This window comes from Aquila chrysaetos, chromosome 3 (assembly GCF_900496995.4).
Source record: "Aquila chrysaetos chrysaetos chromosome 3, bAquChr1.4, whole genome shotgun sequence".
Classification (NCBI taxonomy): domain Eukaryota; kingdom Metazoa; phylum Chordata; class Aves; order Accipitriformes; family Accipitridae; genus Aquila; species Aquila chrysaetos.
In genome coordinates this window covers 23,171,988-23,193,150 of record NC_044006.1, presented here as the reverse complement: position 1 = coordinate 23,193,150, position 21,163 = coordinate 23,171,988, and the positions used below count along the sequence as shown (strand labels likewise).

The window sequence follows — 21,163 nt, the reverse complement described above, 5'->3', positions numbered from 1 at the left end:
CAGTATTTTATTACTTAGAAAAATCAGATCTTTTGAAAACAAGGCACAATTTTTATAGAAATTATTCTGCAAAGTCTGTATGTTATTTTAACCCCCAAAAGAGAAGGAGAGACAAGCCACGGTTTCAGAGTGGTTAAGTATTCACCAGCTACTAGGAGGGGCTTGAAAGAGAAAACTAATTTCAGTCCTTCTCTGCTTGTTTCCATTTTTCAGGAGATGTCAGACGCAAGGCCTGCACCCTAAATAAATGAGCCTGCTTTGTTAGAAACAAACATTGCCTCAGCTTTACTTAACCTCACCGTGCAAAATCCAAGCTCCACAAGTACCACTAAAAAGCAGTTACAACACCACAAGGGCTCACAGTGGAAGGATCCAATACACTAAATCCCTATTTAGCAGGAGGTAGCCCCTCAGAATAATGATGGAGAACTAAACTTCCATTCACTTGTGGTAGACAGCAAGGATGAATTCACTGAACTTACCTTAATGTGGTTAACATTACCGACCTAAAGAAATCTCTCCCTTGATTAAAACTGAGTTTCAGAGCTCTTCAAAGCAGTGCTTAAGGCCAAAGTCTTGACATTTGGTGTTACACTGGGTGGACAGAAAAAGTAAGCAGGCTTAAAGCCTGTTCCAGTAGCATTTGTGAGCCATGCTGTTCAAGTGAAAATCAGACCCCAGAATTAAACTTACATAAAGAAACCACACTATCCATTCCATGCAGCTATCATATCCAAACTCACAAGTTACTAAGCCCATTACTTTACTTCCAGGGATTTTTCTAGAGGTATCTGGTTCTTTTCAGTGTGCATATGTTTAACTTACAATTACTCAGATGTATCTTCTCCTTATCCACTATTCAAAGCAGAACATACCAAAGCAAAGACCATCCAGCTCCCAACCCCTTTTTTTCCAGTCACATGTAAGATCCACAACATCCAACATCACCTTGACATTTATTCTCATTAAAATTCCACATACAAAGTTATTGCTGAAAGTGACCATGGAATTAAGATCATGATGCCTTCAAATTTCTTAAAGCATTTGCTGGAGGCACAGCATGCTCCTCAATGTTTTAATATTGCCAGTAATCTCTCAGAATGTAAAAGAAAAAATAATCTAATGCATCTTAGAATGAACTGGGTAGAAGGATGACATTTCTTAATTTTTTTCAAAAAGTCTTCAGAACATCAGAATCTTCATTGAGGGTTTGGCTTTGGCTTTTTTTTTTTTTTTTTTCCTTACTTCTGGGAAGAGACAGCACTGACTGACTGACTCAATGTTAGTACAGAACTGGTTTCACGAAAGTCTCATTTCATGTGGATTAGCTTAATGGACAGAAAGCCACATGGCGTGTAGAATTTTAATCTACTTGAAAAGGGAAAGTGATTGAAGAAATGCTGTACAATATGTTCATACACTGACAAAATTAAGGTGTCAGTGGTTAGATCAGAACAGACTATGGATGAAGAACACCACTGATGCTGAATCAAGAAAAGACTAAGATTAGCAGAAAAAAGCACTTGCAGAAGTTTCTAACCCTTGTGTTGTCATCTTTAGTGAAAATATTGTCAACTAGTAGATTTCCATGTCTTGCTGCTTTTCCCCTGTGTTCCCATCAAGCAAGTAATCATGTTCAGGGTGCTTTTATTTTAGCCTGATTTTTAAAAATAAGTTTTAAAACCTTCAGGAGGAGAATCACTGCTGACAAACTTTTGCCTCAACTAGAGAACTTTCATGCTTCAGGTAAAACATCATCTGTGCAGTATACAGATCATTTTTAGGAGCTAGTTAGAGTATAGAAAGGAGTCCCATAGGAACTGCCTGCCATCATGAACCTCATCACTGCTCAAAGTGCTCTGAATTAGCATATGTCCTTTTTTCAGGCAAATAAATATACTTAGAGAAAAGAAAAATGCAAATGATACAGTCAGCATGGAATTCTTCCAGTTAATTATATCTAAACCTTTACCAAAATTTGAAAATAAATATTATTATAACACTTATTATCCGAATTTAATAAATACTTTTCCAGTTTAGGTACATGGAGGAAACAGGCAGTTTAAGAAACCGGGGTTTATATTCCATTCCGGTCTATAGAGACTCTTCTTGATGGCCTTCATCATCATACTTGCGTACCTGAAAATCTACAGTTTTGTCAAAATTTGCCGAGTCACACTTACTGTTAGTCTTTATATCTTGTAAAAATGCACACATCTGCATGCAAAATGAAATTACTGCTCACTACTGGTTTTCATTTGAGCACTTTCAATTAATTTCCCTTGACTTTATCACACTTAGTAACATATAATAAAGCCAGTCCCCACAGAAATGAATCTCCTTAATAACTGCCTTCAGGTTGATGGTAATCAGAAATTTGATCACCAAAAATCAATTTATTCAATTTTCTTTGTTCAAGGTACAAATACAAAGGCAAATCAAACATGAACTAAAACCCAGAACAAGCAGTTCTTTTCTTCTCAAAGTGGAAAAGAATCTGAAACATTGCTCTTAAAATCCTATTAACTTACACAATTGCCACTGCAGCCAAACTAAAACCAGAACTGAACTGAAAAATTTACTGGTTCTTCTTGCTTAATATAACCTCACTTTTTATTAAATTCATTAAACTTTATTAGAAATGCATTTAATTTCTGATTAGAGACTTTAAAGCAATGTCACAGTTGTAGTGGAAAGAATGCATCCTCTCAAGAAGGTTTTGGCCTTCCCCGCCCCATAAAATGCCGTTTGTAACCAACTGTGTCTAAACGAGCAAGCCAGGCTTCAGAAATCAGCCTAGGATACACATTTCACTCCAGTAAAAGAGTTTCCTATTAACCATGTTATACGTAAATATTGATCTGGAAGCTTGAACATGACTTGCTTCAACTTTCTAAAAAAGCACCAAGTTCCACTGGGTGCTGGCATTTATATTCATAGATTCCAGTCATGCTCCGCGAGCAGCAATTAGAAGATATCCCTTGAGTAACAGCAATTCTAAAAATATTCTGTATGCATCACAGAAGATGAAGTACCACTTTCCTCTAAAGTAATGTATGCTGTACATTCAAGTATAATTAGCACACTAGACTTCGTAAATAGTATTAAACTAATTACTGTTTGCACCACTAGTGGCAGATGTGGTTAGATATTATTAATTACAGTGGACAATTTCTTGAATTTAACATACCAAATACAAGGCAATTTATCCACTTTATTTTGTGTCTGAATGGCTATTTGCTGAATGTCAGGAGGGCTCTTTTAAATTAGGAAGAACTGTTATTTATGAAAATGAGTGAGTGAAGTAATAGATTTTCTTTTCTCAAAAAAAAAAAAGCTGTTCATTGACAAGGATATAATTATTTTTAGTTAATAAATTTCAAATATATACCTATTCTAAATCAGGAAAACTATTCTACACAAGTGGCATGTATCCTAAATTTACAAGCATTGCACAGGCAGAAGTTTTATCCCTAGCTACATAAGGTTAACTGATGTGCTCAGATGGATTTTAAATAAACATCTAAAACTTTTAACATATGTGATGAAGTAAACTGTTCCCCAGAAATTTACTTAAATAAAACTCACCTCCTGCTAGCCAGGGTTTACTTAAAAGAGTGGGATAGTCATTCCCTGGCTTCAATATAACGTTCTGCTGAACGCAGGGATGGGAGCAGGGGAAGAAGAGTCGTAAAGCGGACCTGTCTCCTTGGTGCTTTTTTCAGGGAAAAACCCCCAGACCATTAAAGTTTAAACAGCTAGAGAAATGTTATTTAATGTGCTGACACAAGGTATTGCAATTTCAGTAAATGTTGATGTATGTCCATAAAAAAAAGGTACATATTTCTGTCAATATAAGACACACTGATAACCCACAAAAGTAAAACAGTTATTTTAAAAAACTGAGGTGATTCTAGAATGATACTGTCATAATACAGTGACTTGCAGGCTGACAGGCATTTAGAGAGATATCAATAGGCATTCATACCTCAACTACATTCACATTTCTTTTCTAGAACATTGTTTGCCATATTACTTTAAAGTAAATCGAACTGTTCAGTTCTGTACTATTTCCCCTCTGACTATTAATTGGTTAGATTTTTGCACATAAGGACTATTTTCTTGAATACCACTCTTTTGTGAGCATTAATAAAGTAAACATTAAACTTCTTTAAATTCCAATGTTTTTTTTATTTTACTGTTTTCATTTATTAAGACTTTATAACCTAAATACTCAACTAACACGCACACCAAATAGGATTCAACTTCTAAAACCCTTAATTTCTAAGATTACCCATTCTTACCTAGCACAATCCCTAACATCACTCATTCGTATGTATTACAATTTACTAATGCCTTTCTTGGTTTAACTGCTATATTGAGTATGCCCTTAACCTAATTCCAGTACAAACACATAAATTTCAGTTTGAATTAAATGGTCACCACAGTAAGTATGGTGAGTTAAATGTTTGGTGGGAATTTAGGCTCAAAAAATGCATTGGTACAGGCTACAATCATTTGTCAAACACATTCAAACATTTCAGCCTACTGATTTGCTAACAATTGTTTCACAATGTAATTGTTCTGGCTTCAGCTAGCTTAGCTCACAGTAAATCATTTAACCAAAAACTTCAAAGAAAACAAATCTTAGTGGTGTAAGAAGCTTACAGTATATGTGCGTTTGGTAATTGAATTGCAATTTTTAGTAAGCAATCTGTTATGATTAAACAAAAGAAAAAAACCACCATAACTGCTATTGATGATCTCATCAGGAAGAGTAATGACGGAATGTGATCTCAGAAGTGGTCTTTCCAAGCTATGTTAAAAGCATAATGACAAATAAAGTGGTGAAATTTTCACTAATATATAGCAACATAGTTGCTTTAAGGCTGAGGAAAGACTTACAGAATCAAGTGTTATATTTACATGAAAATAATTTTAAAACTGCTATTTCTAAACTTTAAGCCCTTCTCATTCTCCCTCTAACTTCTCAACTAAACATAGTAAACTGAGTCCAAATGTCTTGCTGCTTCTTTGAAAATTAAATCTCTCTATAAACAATAAGGAATCTTCCTGCCAAATAGAACCACAATACATTTTAAGCCATATTTTAAACAGTTTCTAGATCTTCAAAACATTCTATTTATCAATGGAATTAGGCCAATTATTCTGTAACTATTTAATTTGTTGCCATACTTACAGTCAAGCGATGGATTGTCAACAAGACAGGATGCTGTGTTAGTGCTTCAAAGGTTGATAAAGTAGTCTTAATCAATTCTTCTGATGCAGCTTGCCCTATTGGTAAAAATCATCATATTTCTTTACAAAATGCCACAGTTACAATGCCTGCATGTAAAAGTACTGCAATATCATAGGTTGCCTTACCTATTGCTCCATCCAAGTTTGTTTCTCCTGAATCTACGGATCTGATAAAATTCTACAGAAGAAGCAGCATTTACATTAAAATACTTTAGAAACAAAAATTAAGAAGCATAATCACTGAATAATTACACCATGGAATTCTTTAAGGGACTGTGTAAATACAAAATGTTAATGTACCTACATTAGGAAACACTGTCATAATAATTAAGATATGAAATACTGAAAGCATTAATGATCTAGCTGTTACAACATAGAATGATCCAACCCCCCTGTCATGGGCAGGGGCACCATCCACTAGACCAGGTTGCTCAAGTTTGCAAGTCTGTAATGCTGCTGGACACTTAAACGTAGAGTAGAGTGAGGACTATTACTCTGGCTAATGTCAGGAATTATAACATTTCCAGCTAAATGGACAGTAATTAAATGTCTTTACTGTTAACAGAAAACTGTAATTTGCTTAGAAGATTTTGAACTACATTTGACATGGCTATGTTAAAATAAATCACTAAAAAGACCAAAGACCCTCCCGAAAATGCAATTTTGCTGTTATTTGTACAATCTTTTCGATCTCCATGCATACTACACACACCATGGATACAGCTACACACAGGAGAACATACAAAAATGCATATCCTTCTATTAAAAATTACCTAAATTAGTCACCATTTTGAGGAACAGGGACAATGAAATTATTAATAATCTGGGTTAAGTAAATGTTGTACAATTAGACCCATTATTCTTTTGCCTTTTAATCTTGATTTCACTCTTGTGCTTTCACTTTTATGCATAGCTGTTTATTTCATAGGAGATGCAAAACACATGTTATTAACATTTGCTGAAGCAGGAAAATTCTCAGCAGAATTTATAGTATGCTCTTTTTTACTAATGCAGTATTTACTACACAGAGAATTTACCATGGATAAACATCTTTCTCATTTTCAACCAGCACACATATCTATTTATTTATATGATTTAAAGCATTAAGAAAATGACGCTTGTTTTATATTTCACTATCAATTAAAATTTTGTTCTTATATATTAAATAGGCAGAAGTGTCTACATGGGTTTTCTTTTTCTCAATATGTAAGAAACATCTGAAGGATTCTTCTCTAATTAAAAATACAGTTAGAAACTAATTATATATTTCATCATTTAAATGCATCTCAGAGGCAGTCATAAAAAACAACTGCTTCTGTAAAAAAACTTTTATTTTCCTGATCATTTGAAGAAAATTACTAGTTATTATCTAATTAACTTGTGTTGGAAGAGAGTAAGTTATTCTGTTTGCTCATTTAAGACAGTTTCACACCTAACCATACTCTCAAGACCAATTTGGAAAAAATCAATATACCTGGTGCACAAATCATTTTGGCTACTAATGCTTATTTCCTTAATTTTATATTAGAAACACAAGCAGTAGATGTAATTATACAAAACCCCAACTATCTGGGTTTTTTCTAAGCAATGAAGAGGAACAGGGTGTGTATTCCACTACAGATGAGTCTGTGCCCTATGCACTCCATTAGGAGCCTGCTATTGCCTGTGCCTTTGGGGCAGAGCATGTCCTCCATGTATTTCTATTCATAGCTGAAAACATGAAAGGACTGTCCCAACTCCCTCTCAATTTCTTTGCACAACGCTACTGAAAATTACAGTGATGATGGAAACAACTTCAAAGCAGCAAGAAAAAAAATTCTCAATGAACAACAGTTACAGGAAAATAACTACTCTTTTCCTTCCAGATACCAAGCACACATCTTTCCACTCCTAATCATTTCTTATTAAGAGTAAAATTTTTGAATAAATCAGGGAAAAAAATAAAAAAAAAAAAAACACAAAAAAATTGAAAGACTGACTTGCTAAAATCTTAGAGGCCTCAATTATACCACAGTACTTTGAAAAAGTACAAGCTGATGATCAAATGTCCCTTTATGGATGTCAGTGGGAATGCTGCTAAACACAAAATTCCAGAGTAGACTGTTGCCTGGTAGAATGGATAGTTACTCTTCCAGAAATAATTATATTAGTCATATCATAACACAGCTATATAAAATGGATTCAAATTTGATATTTATCTTCCAGATACTACTTCCCCTCCCTTTTTCATGCGTAAATTGAAATAGTATGTGTAAGTTCCCGAATTGCCTTGTTTGATGGAGACAGAAGCACAAGATGCAGGAAATATTCAGTAATCTTCTCCTCCTTGATCTGAGAGGAAAGCTGTGCTAGTGTAACTAGCCTGACTTCCTCACTCAGTAGTTCAAGCAAGCTGGAGTAACATCAAAAGAAAACTTACATTGTACCTGGTCTGCTGTAATATTGTTGACAGAAGAATTTCACCTTCTAGAAGGTTGATCCGAAACCATTAATAAATCTACTGCCTAGTTACAAATGCTTCAAAGAGATAAAGGCTTTGTAATTCAACATCTACAGTTCTAGAATTTTTTGTCTTCATCCTAATGTTAATTTTTATACAAATATTTTAGTAAAGCTAAATTAAACCCACATTTTCCTGGAATCAAGAGTCAAAGGAGAAAGAGAAGTGAATCTGAACAGTAAACTTTAATCTAGCTGTTTGTGGCGAAGCATTTCTTCATGCTATTGTGGAAGTAAATACCTAGTTGTCATTTATGAACTCATGCACTTAAAAGTATTTGCTTAACTCTGATATGCAACTTTAGAACATGCTTTTTTCTCATTTAGCAGAAACAACTGTTTTCATATGAGGAAGTTACGTTACAACAGTACTACTTCATTTTTGCTATACTATCCTATGGCACAGTTAAAAAGTTCATTTTCCATTGCTAATGTTGTAAATAGGTTGTAGACGTTAACGAGACAAATATCTTAGCTCTGTAGCTTACAATACTCAGCTTTTCATCAACTAAATACAGTGTAAAAGTACTAGCAAGAAGAAAAAGGTGACAAAAGGAAAGAATACTTTAAATATACATTAAATTATAATCTATCTTTCATTTCTACTCATAAAATACTAGCATAAAATTCTAGAAAGAATATTCTGTGTAATTTAAAGCTAAACTTTTCTAGTCTAAACTAAAGCACGCAGGAAATACTCAGTTTATCAGGCATGTGCAGAGTTTCTTTATAATTGAACACAGGATAGCATATTTTCCCTTTGACCCAATAGATTACTACAGAAAATATTTTCTGATAATATATAAAGTTTTGAATATAATCAAAGCTTAAATTTTATATTCAGAATAAAGTTCTCTCTCCCATTTATAAATTTAATGCAATTTTATTACATTAAAATAATCCCCCAAATTTTATGCATATGTATATTTTATAAATAAGATTTAACTCAGATGGTTATACTCACAAGTAAGGTCCCATAGTTGAAAAGAAACTCCTCTGTGACTATCTGGGGACAAAATACCTATTTGAATTTAGCAAAAGTTGAAAAAATTACATTAAATGCATATCTTATGACCAGAAAAAGTAAAACATGTATTTCACAGCCATGTTAAAAAAAGAGAACAAAATATGTATTTGCTTCTATCATTAGAGTTGTCTTACAATGTGGAAAAATAAGGCTTATATATTTAATGCTGTTATACATAGCTGGAATACTCATCAACATCTCTACACATTAATAAGAGTTCTATTTTATCCATTCTGATCATGATCAACAGAAATTAGATTTTGGGAAACTGCAAGAATTTGTCCTTTGTTTAACAGTTGGGGAGGGGAGAAGCGGGACACAGGAATCTACCTGGGATGTCACAAGATGAAGCACTACAGGCATCATAGGAAGGCACATCTTCAGCTGTTTGGCCTGAACTGTTGATGGGTGTTTACGTCCAGAGACACTAGTTAGGGCAGTGAGAATGTCACCTACACAAAACAACATTTCAGATTGATCTAACATAATTGCTTCACTAAACAACAGCAAATGACATATAAAACATCTTTGTTCCAGTATCTTCTGTTCAATCCCATCTTCTTCCTCCTGCCAAAAGTAGTGTTCATGTGACTGCATGATAAATCAGGCTGATCTAGCACTTTTCTTTCCTAGCTCAGTGTTCAGCCAGGCCTATTTCCTGCTCTGGCTACAGGGATAGGTGTGCAAATGTGGCAAGATGGTGAGGATAGAAATATAAGGCAGGTGTAGAAGCAAAGATTAAATTACCCCTCTTGGCAGGGTGGACTTACACTGGCTTTAGGTGACTACATATGCATGGAATTATACTCTTGAAATTCTATGGATGCAATTCTATTTCCAGTGAAATAAAAAGCAAATTCTCATGACTTTCAGCTGACCAAGAGCTGAGTTCACCATGATTAGTGGGTGACATAATGCTCAAGCAGTATGTTTTTCCTGCAGCATAGTACCACTGGAAGAAAGAAACGAACACCCTCCCCACGCCCTTCCAAAAGATCTCCCCACCAGCTAAGCATATACACAAGTTTAACAATGACATCAGTGACCTAAAGCAACTGGAATTCTCCTATTCTCATAAAAAAAAAGGCAGCAGCAGGTCAATGAGAGAACTTAGTTGCCTCCATAACAAACTTCAGGCACAATAATGAGGGAACAAAACTTTAATTGCAATAGTGAAAATTATACTTCAAAATTCACAAGAGACATGTACAAGTCAGGGAACATTATGCTAAATTTGTGTTACATTAACTATTGCCTCAGAAAAATAAGACCTCTTCTGCATGGGATAAAGAACAGAAGCAGCAGGAGAAAAGTCACGGCCTGTATGCAAAGAAGGAAAGTTCTGTCCCTATAGCTGGAAAATATTAAAAGCCAAATCCTGTCTTGAAAGAACACTTAGTATATTTTTTTTCCCTAACGAGAGATCTGTACAAAACTGTAAAAGGGAAATCACATACGCATTGAACAAATAAAGGATGGGATTCAGTATTTTATATGATTTTCATGCCAGCAAAGGCCCTTCCTTTCAGAGCAAGTCACAGAGTTTATTCATGTTGAATAATACCAATGCTTTTCTTCTGCTCCCATGGAGTTCAATTTTCAACATAAGCAGAAATGACAGAGCCTGGCACTAAAGTAAGCTGTAAAAATACCTAGCCTTAAAGATTTGACTCATTCTATAATATACTACCCAAGAAAAAGAAAGCATTGCCTAAAACTCTCCAAATACATATACCAAAATATTGTTTTTTCATCAACACATTTTTGTTTTGAATTACTCGCAATACTGCAATTCAACAAGACCTCTCTGTGGTTAGCAACAAACAAGTTACTGAGCAATCTACTCTCTTTCTATGTTTTAAGGCCTATATAATCATCACATTTGCCAATTTTGCAGTTGATAAATAGATAAATATGGTTACTTTAATTTTTAGCATGATATAAGCAATTTATATCTACTTCCTAGAAATAGGTTAAATATTATAAATGCAGAAATAAAATTACTTTCTTACCTACAACAGCTGAAAACTTTTAAAATTATCCACAAGATTAACAATTTATTTCATTTGTTTAAGTGTATCTTTAAGGCCAATTTCTAAAACTTGTTAAGCTATTTGGTTTATAGCTACATCTGGTGGAAGAAGATGGGATTGGTAAGGAGCTTACATAAACGCACATTTAAAAAGCCAGCTAGGATTAATTCTAAATCAACAGCTAAACTGCTTTTAACTGTTCCGGTTTGCAAATCTTGTTATTTTTCTTAGGAGCCCATAGCTTTTACCTCCTCAAGCAGAACATGTTCCTTTGTCATACTCACAGCAATAAAAAGCCTTCTGACAAATGTGGACAAATATGGACGGACAGCTTAATCTTAATAAAAACAATCAACACACAAATCTAGCTTGGAAAGGAAAACAAAGTGTAAAAATTATGCTCGATATATCAGTTGTCTACAATGCATTGAAATTGTACATCAGTAGTAAAAAATCCCAGCAGAATACATGTTAAAGCAATTGATATATTATATATTATAATGACAGCAAGTATATGTTTGATGTATAGTACTTGCAGGTTCTGAGGAAATATCAGGGCCTACTGTATTAGCTGCATATAGTACATGCAGACAATAGGAGGTGAATTTCTGCCTCAAACCTTTATCATCTGAGACTTCCAAATCCTGAAATATAGCCAATATGCAAACCTGATATTTAGTTAGAAAAAAGGGATCAGGTATTTGCAGCAAGGCAAAAATTTGCATTGTCATAGGAAGCAAAGTTTCTTTTAAAATAGCAGCATGACATTTACGTCTACTGACCTTTGCAGTGCTACCATTTCATTTTCAATATTCTAGTGATAATGTAGAGCAGATGAAAAATAAATCAGGTATCATCTCATCAGAAAATAATTTTATGAAAAAATGTTTTATCATTTAATAACAAAGCATATGCAATCAGGGTTGGTTTTGCTCCCTTTCTTTTCTTGAATACTCACAGCATCTCCTTCCTTGTCTTCCTATTCAGCTTTCTTACTCTATTCTGTGGGAGATCTCACCCACCAGAAACTTTAATAAGAATTTTAATGATGATTCAGACTGGCCATACCAATCTCATACTTTCTCCTTCCTTCATTCTTGTCATCTTCTTCCTCCCTTCTCCCTCTTTCCTTCCCTCCATCCTTCCCTCCCCCTTTCTTTCTCCATCCCTTTTCCCCCCTCTGCTCTTCCCCCCACTCCATTCCTTCCCTTCTCCTCCTCCCTCCTCTTTCCTTCCTACCCCCTCTTCCCTTCCTTTCTCTGCCCTCCTCCTTCTTCCCTTTTCTCCCTAACTCCCTTCTTTCCCTTCTTTCCTTTCTTCCTTCACTCACTCCAAATTAACTTTTTCAAGTAAAAACTTCATCTTGCCTCATATAACATATAGCACAGCTTTCTCCAGGAAAGACAACTCCACCGTTCTTACTCATCTAGGGTAATTTCTGTGACATTTCTTATATTCAATATCAACCTTATGTTCAAATCTCACCAACAGATCCTCCTTAATTTTAAAGATCTTATCTATTACTTTTGTACAAATGGCCAAAATTCTCATCCTGTTTCATCACCCTCTCTTGACTGACTCCCCAGACTCTCAAACTAATTTCTTTCTACTCCAGTTTCTTCTTTGGTTGCCCAATGAGTCCAAATTATGCCCTGCAATTTGCAAGTTTTGTCCTATCTGCATGCATGCTTTTCACAGTTCCTTCTGCAAGTCCTCTCTTCCCCAGTACCTCATTCCACTATGACAAGTTTCAGCATATTCAATGATGACAGGACTTTAGCTGCTATATGCAGGCAAATTTCTGTTAGAACATGTGTGAACAGCACAAAGTTCAAAGTAGCTTTTTGTCATTCCAAAGGCTCAAGTACTAGTGAAATTTGAGCAGATATTCACAAAATTGTCCAAATGCATACCCTTGGCACAAAAACTACTTTGCTGAAACTTCAAGTCCTTATTCTGAAGTATAAGGGATGGGCTGAGGTAGCACAGATATTCTCTCAGAGAGAATCTTTCCATCTTTTCTTATGCATGAGCAAATCAATTTCAGGCATCTAGAATAACCGAAGTATCTAGGCTGAAATTTGCCTGAAAAAATGCTTGCAGCAAATACACTGAAACGTATATGTTGAGTAAGTGATTAACACATACTCACAGATATGCCCTGTTGCATCTCTCCTAGCTCTGTGCTTTATGAGGCAAATTTGCTCTCAGGTTTTTCAATGTTTGGAATACCTTTAGAACATTAATAAAACTTCTTGTACATTTGGGCCTCTTCCTGACTGAGTTGATGGGGCTTACCATTAAACAAATACAAAACATGAATATAGGAAATCATGCATTCCAACACAAAATATCTGATCATGACATAACTAAAAAACTTCATGAAGCTGGTATCATGCAAACTTTATGTAATCAGACAAAACAGTCTTTCCACCTGTATATGTAAGATACTTGTTTCTCAAGGGAGTCAGCAAAGGTAAGATTTGTTCAGTTAACCAACTGAATTTACCTAGAATTCCTGGCAGCTCCTGCACAATGTGATAGATGAGAAGATCCAGGCATTTTGACAGGTATTCACTACCGCCTTGCTGCTCTTTTCCTGGCATAGTCTTTCTGCTGTCTCTTTCAATATACATCACGAGTCTACATTTAAGCAAGTGCAAAATGTTACCTCTCATAACAAAAAAATTACACTGTATCTCAAAAATACTACCAAACCAGACATTTCTAGTATCTGTGGTTACAATCAAGACAATACATTAGTTTTGGCTCTGTAATTTTCTTGAAATTTTAGACTTTCCCTTTCAAATAAGTAAATTTTAAAAATAACACAAAAGACCGAGTCAAGGAACAAGAGGAAAAAACCCCTTAAGCTACTGTAAGTAAGCGCAACTCTACTAGTTTAAATTAATATATGATGCTAACATAAGGAGTGAATCCCTCTGCAGACTTAGACTAATTTTAAAATCCACTTTACTTTGAAATATATGACCATTATACACAATATGAGCAAAAGACTAAAGACATTCATTTTCAAGATTGCAAAAGCAAGAATAATTTAACTCAATGTAACAAGAGATCAATCTTTCAGTCAAGAAAAATCATACTACAGCCTATCAAAATGTTAGCACTAGTTAGAATAGCCATATTGAAAGAGACAGAAGTCCAAACTAGCCTTACATACTTTCTCTAGAAATCTGGTGCTCAAAATTTCTGAAGACAAACTCAATGCTTACATTCTAACCAGTAAGTGCTGCATAGCTATGCTGTTCTGCAGAATGACATTTCTCATAGTAAACTATGGTAACTGATTTATTAGCCATTGGCTAACTTACAAGAGATTGCTTTAATAATACACCTGTAGCAAAATGCTTCAGGCAGTATTTTTAAATGCTCATTTGAATAGACAGAAGGGCCAGACTTCCCTTTAGGGGCATAATATTGACATCTTTGTTTCACATTCAAAATCCCTGGGGGTCCTGTGCAAAGAATCATCAGCCACTGGTGACTGAAATCCATGCTCTGGATTTTAAAAATGTACTTCAGTACTACTTTTTTTTTTTTAAATACCCTCCTTATAATCAATGCTGTTTTATAGAAGTATGAAAATAACTTATTTAAACTGCCTTAGGTGTACATAACAAAACTGCAGGACTCACCAACACAAAATTTTATCCTAGGACGTGTGTATTTCCATCAAAAAGCCAATTTATTCAATGAAATAAAAACTATCTGTCGTGGTTTAACCCCAGCCAGCAACTAAGCAGCATGCAGCCACTCACTCATTCCCCCCCCACCCAGTGGGATGGGGGAGAAAATCAGGAAAAGAAGTAAAACTTCATGGGTTGAGATAAGAACGGTTTTAATAGAACAGAAAAGAACTAATAATGATAACACTAATAAAATGAAAACAGCAATAATAAAAGGATTGGAATGTACAAATGATGCCCAGTGCAACTGCTCACCACCCACCAATCGACACCCAGCTAGTCCCCGAGCGGCGATTCCCTGCCCCAACTCCCCCCAGTTCCTATACTGGACATGACGTCACATGGTATGGAATACCCTGTTGGCCACTTTGGGTCAGCTGCCCTGGCTCTGTCCTGTGCCAACTTCTTGTCCCCCTCCAGCTTTCTCGCTAGCTGGGCCTGAGAAGCTGAAAAATCCTTGACTTTAGTCTAAACACTACTTAGCAACAACTGAAAACATCAGTGTTATCAACATTCTTCACATACTGAACTCAAAACATAGCACCATACCTGCTACTAGGAAGACAGTTAACTCTATCCCAGCTGAAACCAGGACACTACCTAAGAATGTATTTTACAGGATTAGGTCTCTAAACAATGCATGATTGCTATGGAATACTACAACTCACCTTCTCCTTGCTGAACTGTGCTACAAAGATAGAGCTAAATCAAAAGACCCATTCAGTAACTACCTTTCACGTCTGCAATAGCCTGGATGCAACACATTCAGCTGCACTTCCCAGAGACTATGGGGACATCTTCTATTTTTCTTGCAGTCTCTGGAAACTGTATTAAATTACAAGGAATTTTGATTTGTCTGGTAGAATATAACTACGTAAAAATCTGACATTACACTTCAAATAGAATTTTCCTTAAAAAAAAGCTTTAAGGTTTTTTAATATACAAAAATTGAACATTTTAAATCAAAATGGTGTAAAGCCCTCTAGCCTTTCCAGACAACCAAGTAATTTTTACTCAAAAACTGTTTAACTTCGAACAAAAATGACAAAAGATCAGAGTTTTCTTAAAGAAAAAAACCCATGCAAACACTTCCATGATTTAACAATCATCCGATTCTATATGGAAATATGCTTAGATCTATTTATGTTTTACTTAAAATAGGCTGAATAGACTTCAACATGAGTGGTTTTATTGCTGGGGGGAAAGGGGTTCATTTTTTAAAAGCATGTTCTATTAGTTAATCACTTTCGAGAAGCATACAAAGTATGTTCATTTATTCTGAGAGAGGAAAGTACAAAGTGTACATAAACTCATGAGTTCTCTCTTTTTGTATTGTCCTTCCCATCACAAAATTATTGTAGAATGGTTTGGGTTGGAAGGGACCTTAAAGATCATCTAGTTCCAACCCCCCTGCCATGGGCAGGGACACCTTCCACTAGACTAGGTTGCTCAAAGCCACATCCAACCTGGCCTTGAACACTTCCAGGGATAGGGCATCTACAACCTCTCTGGGCAACCTGTTCCAGTGCCTCACCACCATCACAGTGAAGAGCTTCTTCTAAATCTACCCTCTTTCAGTTTAAAGCCATTACCCCTTGTCCTATCACTACATGTCCTTGTAAAAAGTCCCTCTCCAGCTTTCTTGTAGGTCCCCTTTCAGTACTGGAAGGCTGCTATAAGGTGTCCCCAGAGCCTTCTCTTCTCCAGGCTGAAGAACCCCAACTCTCTCAGCCTGTCTTCACAACAGAGGTGCTCCAGCCATCTGATCATTGTCATGGGCCTCCTCCGGAGTCGCTCCAACAGGTCCACGTCCTTCTTATGTTGGGGGCCTCAGAACTGAACACAGTACTCCAGCTGGGGTCTCACAAGGGTGGAGTAGAGGGGACGGATCACCTCCCTTGACCTGCTGGTCACACTTCTTTCGATGCAGCCCAGGACACAGTTGGCTTTCTGGGCTGCGAGCGCACATTGCCGGGTCATGTTATGCTTCTCGTCAGCCAACGTGCCCAAGTCCTTCTCCACAGGGCCGCTCTCAATCCACTCATCGTCCAGCCTGTATTTGTGCTTGGGATTGCCCTGACCCACATGCAAGACCTTGCACTCGGCTTTGTTGAACTTCATGAGGTTCGCACAGGCCCACCTCTCAAGCCTGTCAAAGTCCCTCTGGATGGCATCCCTTCTCTCCAGCATGTCAATCGCACCACAGAGCTTGGTGTCGTCAGAAATTTGCTGAGGGTGCACTCAATCCCACCGTCCATGTCACCAACAAACATGTTAAACAGTGCTGGTCCCAATACTGACCTCTGAGGAATGCCAGTCATCACTGCTGTCCACTCAGACATCGAGCCATTGACCGCAACTCTTTGAGTGCAACCATCCAGCCAATTCCTTATCCACCAAGTGGTCCATCCATCAAATCCATGTCTCTCCAATTTAGAGACAAGGATGTTGTGTGGGACAGCATCAAACACTTTGCACAAGTCCAGGTAGATGATGTCATTTGCTCTTACCTTACCCACCAAAGCTATAACACTGTTGTAGAAAGCCACTAAATTTGTCAGGCATGATTTGCCCTTAGTGAAGCCATGTTGGCTGTCACCAATCAACTATTTATTTTCCATGTGCTAGCATAGTTTTCAGGAGGATCTGCTCCATGATCTTGCCAAGCACAGAGGTGAGACTGACCGGCCTGTAGTTCCCTGGGTCTTCCTTTTTTCCCTTTTCAAAAAGAGGGGCTATGTTTCCCCTTTTTCAGTCAGTGGGAACTTCCCCAGAATGCCACAACTTCTCAAATATGATGTATAGTGGCTTAGCCACTTCATTCGCCAGTTCCCTCAAGACCCACAGATGCATCTCATCAGATCCCATGGACTTGTGCACCTTCAGGTTCCTTAGATAGTCTCGAGCCTGATCTTCTCCTACAGTGGGCAGTTCCTCATTCTTCCAATCCCTGCCTTTACCTTCTGCAATTTGGGTGGCATGGCTGGAGCACTTGCCGGGGAAGACTGAGGCAAAAGTCATTGAGTACCTCAGCCTTCTCCACAAACCGTGTAACCAGGTCTCCCGTTTCCTTCCAGAGAGGACCCACATTTTCCCTAGTATTCCTTTTATCACCAACGTACCTGTAGAAGCTTTTCTGGTTGCCCTTGATGTCCCTGGCCAGATTTAATTCTATCAGGGCTTTAGCTTTCCTAACCTCATCGGCAATTTCTCTGTATTCCTCCCATGCTACTGTCCTTGCTTCCACCCTCTGTAGGCTTCCTTTTTGTTTGAGTTTGTCCAGAAGCTCCTTGAAAGAATTCTTCTGAAATTGTCTTTCACATAAAGATTTTCTAAAAATATGCACAACTGTTTTTTCCCCAATAGTACTGTTCAGCTAAACATTGTCTTGAGAAAATTGTACACATCCATATATAGGCAGGAAAGCATTAGTATCTCTATTTTCGTTTGACAAATTCCTCAGTCATATGTAGAACAATTCATCAGTTACTTTTATTCCCTGAAGAATCTCAGTGTTCTCTCTAATGGGCAAAACTAGGCCTATGGAAACACATTTATTCAATTCATATGATGCACATGTTTGTCTTGCACTCAACAATACATGAAAAAAATATGTATGCGTTACTGTAAGTAAGTTAAATACGATAAGGAATAAACTGCTGTCTATGAAGTCAGGTTTGATTTTTTTTAAATTTCTTCAAGTACCTATATTGCACGATATGGCCATCAGTGAGCTTTTACACAAAAAAAACAACCCAAGTTTTCTCAGAAAAGATGTGAAGAGTAGAGCAAAAAAGGGAGAATTTGCAGAGAGTTAACAGCCCTGAGTAGCAGGAATGGGAATGAGATCTACTAATTAAAAAGAATAAGAACTGTTCATTTATAAAGAGGATAAACATGAAAAAAGAGAAGATTTAGTCAAAATTCAGAAAATTGAGCAGAGACATGGTAGGACATGGTCTTCAAATATACAGAAATCACTGTAAAATGAAAGAGACTACATTGTTTCCTGTGCTAACCTGTAGAATTGAAATTTCAATGAGAAAACAACAAGAATTTTTGAGTGTTAGGAATAGATAACAATTAGAACAGCTGTCAAAAAGAGGTCATGGAATACCCACCAATATCCACCAATTGTTAAAAAATATTTCTCAAGCATAACAGACCTTGACCTGGATCAGAAGGGTAGACTCTGCAACCTCTCAAGGCCTCTTTAAAAACTGTTTTCTAAAATTCGTTCATTCCCTTCTATCAGTAACATTTACACTCAACATACTTAAAATCAGCTTTAGATATTAGTAAGGTTCAGCTACAACGTTACCAGCGTCTCAACAGGGGGAAAAATGCATGCGGCTGCCAGATGACTGAGACTAAAACCAGGAGGTCTCTCACTAGCAGTCTTCTCCCTTCAGTTCACTAAGTTCACAGAGAATGAGAGACCTCCAAGAAACTAAAGAATGTCTTGCATGCTCTGAGGACATATACAGTCCATTTACCCCAACAATTCAAGGACCTGGTTTTAGTCAACCTCTGCTAACAGAAAAAGATGAAGATTTTTAAAGGATGTTTAATATATATTGTTTATTTTACAGAGATTCAACACTGGATGGCAGAACATGCTAACAACAAGGGTGAATCCCTCTCCCCTTCTGCGCTTTTTTTTTTTTTTAAGTTTCATACAGGCTTGCTGGGGTTTTTTTTCCTGAAATCACTGACTTGTGTAATTGTTCCCTCCTGCCTTCCATTTCCATGTTTTCCCATTTAACTGAGCACCAAACTTTCCTGTTCTTTTTCTCACTATTTTTCTAGGCCAATCTTAGGTGTGTAAGGCCAACAGGCTATGCTAAATGTGAGATTGTAATAGGTCTCCAGGTAAAGCTTTTCCTTTGAGGGCATATACAAGATGGCAGGTGGAGACAGATAACAGAGAAAGATTTTACTCAGAAGTTATGCTTTTGTGCATAGTTAGGCTTTTGCAGACTGTGAAAGTCTGTCAGGAATACTACCCTGTCTTTCCCTAAGTGTCCATCTCTGCAGACAGTAGAAAAGAGTTTTAAATAAATTCTTTAGGGAAGAAGTTCAATCTCCAGGGCAGTCTCTATTCACCTAGGAAATTCTCTGAAACCATTTAGATCCAGAAAGAACAATTCAGTGAGACTAATCAGAAATTACTACTAGTTCAGAAAAGGGTGAAATTATAAGTCTCAACAAAACTTCAGGTTGTATACCTCCACTCATTAACAGGTAGCCTGCCTCTGCAAATCATGGAGAAAACAAGGAGACCAGAAAACTCAGGGTGATTAGCAAAAGAAATTAATGTGCATATTGTAAGCAAACAAGTGCTATTTCAGCCTAAAAGGTCTCCTATCTTCTCTAGCTGTATCATATGTGGAAGAACAAAAGGTATGGAATGGACTACCATGAGACAGGCAGAAAAAAGAATAACAGGTGAGTTGTATCAATGTTGTGTGAGAAAAAATTTCACTTCAAAATTACATTTGATATTACATATCAATGCTTTTCATCCACAGAAGTCAAAATCTCAAAGTACTTCGGAAATTCCTAGTGGAATTTCCCCAGCGGCATCCATTGTCAAGTTCTTGAATTACACACTCCCACAACTAATTTCATAATTTAAAAATATGCTATGACAGATTCAGAGAATTTGGTTTAAAAAACAAAATCTCTGCTAAGGTATGTATAAATTGGATTACTAAACTAAAACTAAACAAAAGCCTTTTCTAATGCCAAACTGAACAAGATTTAACTTGGAGCAGTAGAGATATATGCAGTGTTGCCATGAAACAATTATTACTGTTTTATTATCTGCATCATATCCTTTAACAGATGCATACTGAAAAATTGCCTTGTATTGATTATCTTCATCATAAACAGATTTTATAGTCTAAAGCAATATAAACCCTGTTACAGGCATTAGCTGCAACTGCTAAAGTCAATAAGTAAAAACTATGCACATTTTACTACATACTCTTTGTATTTCTCAAATCAAACACCTTCATAAAGAGAATTTGAGTATATCAAACATTTTCAATAGTTAGCCAACTGATTACTGCTTACTGTACTAGCAATTTTGAATTTATGAGTCTTAATTTTGAAGTAAGTTTTCTGTCACAGAACTGGAGACATTTAACTAAAACACTCCAACAGAAATTCAACAGTATAAGCCTAAGAATATCCACTATCTCTACTGGACTCAAAATTCTTCCAGAGTTCAGGATATTATGAAAGTAGCTGTCTCCACATATAATGGGTCATTTCTCCTCCCTCATCCTACTGTAGCCATTTTACTTTCTGGATTTAAGAGAAAGGTTTTAGTCTACATGTTCTATCCTGTCAAAAGACACACTGTTCACTGAAGAACAATTATGAAGTAAATATAACTAATTTAAAAAAAAAAGTTTATCAATTCAATAAAGTTGCTATAAGCTTGGCTATTGTTTTACCTAATGTGTTATATTACGTGTTGGTCCCTAATCAGCTCGCTCTGGAGCATCACAATAAAACAGCAGCATAAAGCCAAAATTCAGAATACAAAATAACATACCAAATTCACAACACATTCTCTTCAGAAAGGCTGCTCATTGGAAAGCATTATAAAAAAAGAGATCAAATTG

The 21,163-nt window shown here is 36.3% G+C and overlaps 1 protein-coding gene across 2 annotated transcripts in view; it reads right to left on the bottom strand.

Annotated features, from left to right (window-relative positions):
- The window catches only part of ULK4 (unc-51 like kinase 4), a 264,773-nt gene that overhangs the window by 152,539 nt on the left and 91,071 nt on the right, over positions 1-21,163 (bottom strand). For both annotated transcript variants that reach the window (XM_041122173.1, XM_030007779.2), the window contains 5 exons: positions 13,328-13,461; positions 9,116-9,237; positions 8,723-8,779; positions 5,386-5,437; positions 5,201-5,295 (listed from right to left, as the gene is read on the bottom strand). In XM_041122173.1, coding sequence (XP_040978107.1) covers positions 5,201-5,295; positions 5,386-5,437; positions 8,723-8,779; positions 9,116-9,237; positions 13,328-13,461 — 460 coding nt within the window. The remainder of the gene's footprint in view (positions 1-5,200; positions 5,296-5,385; positions 5,438-8,722; positions 8,780-9,115; positions 9,238-13,327; positions 13,462-21,163) is intronic.